Here is a 4,615-nt window from a genome sequence, read left to right as displayed (position 1 = left end):
TTGTGTGTATTGCTTCAAACCCCGTATTCGCCAGACCCTGTCGTCTACGGCTTTTTTTTTTCTCTTCCCAAGATCACAGGAAGGTCTACAGGAAAATAATTTTAATATCAGATAAAAAATTTTAAAAATCTTTGGCCGATCTAACGACTATTCCGACTACGTGAAAATTTTTAAAGGTATTCTGAAGACTGGAGAAAAGGGTGAAATAAGTGTGTTTCATCCGGCGGGGATTACTTCGAAAAGGACAATTTTAATTAGAACGATTATACAATCATTTATCGATCTGGAATAAACGACTAACTTATTTTTGAACGAAGGGCTATCTATGTACGTGCTCGTTTTCTAAACTTCCTGGATTATTTAATTACAAACATCTTACCAGTATCGAGCACCTTGCGGTTTTACATTGTAGTCGCGGGTGATCGTCGATATACTGAGTTTGGCAGACCTACCGTTACGTTTTAATGTCCTGACACGATTGATTTCCACTCGCGGTGAGCAGGTCGACGCCGAAATTGCCGACGGAAGTAATGTCTGCGGAGGAACGACCCTCCGGGTACCCCGATGGAGCCACAAGGCCAGCGACCCCGGCTCTATGGCTATTCCATCGGCTCTGCTTGCTGTTCCCTCGCGGTCCGGCAGTAAGGACAAAGACGACAATGAGACAGACACCGAGGAACATACCAATAGCGCGTAGTAAGTCAGTCAGCCATCAACAACAGTAATAATGGTAATAAAAGTAATTTATCAATCTTGTTGTGTTAGTCGATTCGGTGCTTCTCGTCCGCGGTGCAGAGATAGCGGACGAGAAGCATCGAATAGACCGGCGAATCAAGAAAAAGTTAATGACAAAAAACGAATGCAAATAGCAGTGTTCTTCAATTTTCGCCTCCTCGAACCGCGAGGCGGCAAACACGGTGAACGCGACGAGCACACCAAAGAGTCGAGAAGACCAAGTGGAGACTAGAGAGAAAGTCCAAGAAACGACCTAACGACCTCAGATATTAACATTATAGGGGAAGATGTAAGAATAATATATATGAGGAACATATATATAACTCAGGGATCAGCTGTTGTTATAAGCGTTTCACATGTCGGAACCAAGCAACGCCAGAGCTGTGTTTAGTGGAGTACGATCTAGACAATGAATGCTGAGCAGGCGGCAAGAAGAGGATAAGAAGAACATTGACCTACTATCTACCATTTTTTAGTTTTTCGGTTATACCCAAACTCCAATGAACTGAACAGCAAGCAACCAATACAGAAATGTTTCAGTAAAAGCTAAAGAAGAGGGTCGAAGAACTCGACTGTTTTAAATAGGTTCAAAGAGGAAGAAAGTGGACAGGAACTTATTGCCGAGTCATTAGCGTACGATACAAATAACCGCGTCTATTACACGCGGACTATATCATCTGAGACACATTGTGTAGAGATAAATCTAGCTATACGATTAAAAGTAATTCACTTCGGAGTCTGCAAGTCGCATCGTATTACCGGGCCTAAAAAAGCGTGCAGTATCCTTACCCAGTTGAGCCTATCGTAACAATTGTAGAGGGAAGATCTAGCGGGTTGCAATAAAAACAACATGAAAAAATACAGTATCAAAAACATCAACCGCAATGCTTCCACTAATGCATAATATATTTCATGACGTACAGAAAACAGCTGCCCCCAGTTATTGGCCGCTTCAGCTTGTGGGGCGTTATAGGCGCACCTAGTTGATGCGACATGTTGCGTTACAACACAACACCGCGATAAAGGCCAATTGTACTCTATCGCGCTGAACTAGTGATTTTTTGCAGTTTCCGAAAGACAGAGAGCATAAATGAAGCTTTAGCCTGATCAATTGCTTCTGGGAAAACATATGTACAACAAACAACGATCCGATTTAACGTTTATCATAGATATGTACGACTATACAAAGGCAATAATAGTAATAATAATAATAATAACAGAGGAATGCCTATGAAAACACATGACATGAAGTTTATGTCTGACGTTCTCTTGCAGCATACAGATGAAACTTGATTCGAACTTGTCTACTTCTGTTCCGACGACATAAGCAATAAATCATTTCTAAAACAAGATGTGAGACCGCTCCTACATTTTCAGGATGTACCTTAAGCAGCTATGGTCGATTACGTTCAAAATACATAAGGTTTGTTTAACCTGCCATTGAAAATGTGCGTTGTCGACTACCTCAGCGGCTGTTGCATTTGTCAAGCGTACGGGATGCTATCGTTTACGTTTTAAAACGCACACCCTGGCAAAGGCATAGCCGTCAAGTTTTGCCTACACATAATTCTGATTTTAGTCGAATCCTTCGAGGCAGTTGATCGACTTACTCTACATTCCCTTCGTAAGGAAGAATCATGAGATGCATGTGGTATAATTTGTTTAGAGGAAGACGCACGGGTCAAAAAGGCCGAGTTGAATAGGCTATGTTACCTACCCTGAGTTTTACCTAGCTCATTGGCTCATCAAGTCGATATTGATACTAGCCATTATGATCATCAGTAAGGTTAATCTTGATGACTTTTGATTGTCTTTCTTCAAAGAGTAGGTCGTCACAAGAGCGTCTATCGGGATGTAGCTTACTGAGTTTATCGTGGGCGACGATGGTTGAAGAGTGTTATACAAAGTTCATAACTCGTAAAGACTCAAATATATAAGAATAATAATCGTAATTATCATCACAATACCAGCCGGTCAGTCGGTGTTTTGAGAAGCTTCCGCTACTACGTTACCCATAATCCCCATATGTCGCTGTTGCCATTCGCGATTTCCATATTTCAAGTAATACTGCACGACTGATCACGATTTCGATGAGGAAGCAACCCAAAACGCCGATGACAATGCGTTGATGCCGTCGTATAAACCTAGACATTATACAAATACGCTCGTGGGCATAAATTTATGGGTACCTTTCGTGTTGCTATGGACTTCCACGGTTCGGCAATTCGCAAAAAATCTAACAACAGATACTATGTGTGATAACACACAGAAAAAAATAACATCGACTAAAATAGAATGTGTTTAGAGCTGACGTCTACCCACAACAATGTTGATCGTCAGATTGGAACAACTGACTGACAGCGCAGCGCTAAATTTCTCTCTCTCTCTCTTTTTTTCTTTTTCTTTCTTTTTTTCCCCTCTCCTTCTCCCTTTGCCTCTCGCTCTCGCTCTCGCTCTCCCTTTCACTCTCGTTCTCCCTCTCTGATAACTGAATAATGGTAACTAACAAGCACCTATTTAATTATAGCCATTGCGGAACAGACGAAAAGAGCAACAGTAATAGTTACAACAAGGCTCTGTAAATACGCATCCAGTAATCGCTAACAAGAAGATAGCAAAGCACTTACTATTAATGGCCGCATGTAGGATCGAATAATAGAAATAATACTCTTATTAACAATAACAGTTAGAATAACTATACATATAGTAGAAATAGCTACAACGTACCCTAGACCCCTAAGTAGAATTTCTCCTAATTATTATTTCTACGTTTCTGGCATGGTCGTTGTCGCCATGATGAAGACCAAAAAAAGCTAAGATGTCATCAGCATCATTTGACGTCGTGAATGGGAATAGAGTACAGCGACGGACTTCGGTCGGTCTTCGTGTTCTCGTTACATGCCTTCCACAGTTATATGGCGGCCGATAAAAGTCATTATAACAATAGCTGTGCTTGAAAGCAATTATTACTTAGTAATGAAAAAAAAAAAGCAGCGATTATGGCAAAGCCAAATCTAACTGGTACTCTCCCGCTGATATGATACAGCCCCAGGTCAGCCACAGCAGCATGTGGATGTTCTCATCTGGATGCAGTGCGTAGAGAAATCGTGATAACTAATAGCTACGTTTAAGCTTATAAGGATAGCACTACAGTTGTTATTGATGGACAACAGAGCCGTTCTTGATAGGAGAGGAAAAATGGCTAAATCTTGTTGGCATACCCGCGTTTGCGGTTGCATAACAAAACTGTAATAATATAGAAAAAAAAAAAAGGTATGTATCAAAAATATAAGTACTACAAAAATACTATATATATATAGACAAACCTATTTTGTGGGTAACTAACTGCATCGCCTGTATAACGCGCCGGATATGTAGCAACATAAATAATAACACTATAAATACTAATAAGAATAGTACTTTTAGTATATCGAAACAAGAAGCGAGCGAGAAAAATAAAACAGACGAGATGAAAATTCTCCATTGAAAATGCGTTCTTTGCCATTGGGTAGCGGTATATGTTACGAATAGACGAGAAATAATCAATACAAATGGCTAGTGTAGTATAAAGTAATGAAATTTCACAGCATCGACAGGGAAGTTAACGTCCGCATAATATTCAATATTGTTTTTACACGCTAATTTATTGCTCTTTTCCTAGGGTATATATATGGAAACGATACTGGGCCATGTTTTTCTGTTATGATGATGTTTATGGCAACGATGTACGTTTGTGACCATTTCTATGCATGTGTGTGTACGGCAACGATGAAGTTTTGTGATATTCGAACAGATATGTAATATTTACCTTTTTATTTTTTGCTTGCCACTGTTGCCAGTGATAACCCTACTATCATCGACGATCTGTAAAAATTGAAGT

General features: G+C 40.0%; 1 protein-coding gene and 1 long non-coding RNA gene across 4 annotated transcripts in view; one reads left to right on the top strand and one right to left on the bottom strand.

The window, feature by feature from the left end:
- The window catches only part of LOC111259225 (uncharacterized), a 19,407-nt gene extending 16,415 nt beyond the window's left edge, over positions 1-2,992 (bottom strand). For all 3 annotated transcript variants that reach the window (XR_002679513.2, XR_002679512.1, XR_002679511.1), the window contains exons 1-2: positions 2,925-2,992; positions 453-620 (exon numbers count right to left, since the gene is read on the bottom strand). This is a non-coding gene — a long non-coding RNA (uncharacterized LOC111259225). The remainder of the gene's footprint in view (positions 1-452; positions 621-2,924) is intronic.
- The window catches only part of LOC111259224 (regulator of G protein signaling 6), a 25,125-nt gene extending 20,900 nt beyond the window's left edge, over positions 1-4,225 (top strand). The window contains exons 10-11 of the mRNA XM_022831051.2: positions 503-696; positions 2,011-4,225. Of these exons, the coding sequence (XP_022686786.2) occupies positions 503-696; positions 2,011-2,062 (246 nt within the window). The 3' untranslated portion in view covers positions 2,063-4,225. The remainder of the gene's footprint in view (positions 1-502; positions 697-2,010) is intronic.
- The last annotated feature ends 390 nt before the right edge of the window (positions 4,226-4,615 follow it).

This window comes from Varroa jacobsoni, unplaced genomic scaffold (assembly GCF_002532875.2).
Source record: "Varroa jacobsoni isolate VJ856 unplaced genomic scaffold, vjacob_1.0 scaffold_308, whole genome shotgun sequence".
NCBI classification, from domain to species: Eukaryota; Metazoa; Arthropoda; class Arachnida; order Mesostigmata; family Varroidae; genus Varroa; species Varroa jacobsoni.
The sequence above is the reverse complement of the archived record's forward strand: the minus strand, read 5'-3'. Positions and strand labels throughout refer to the sequence as shown.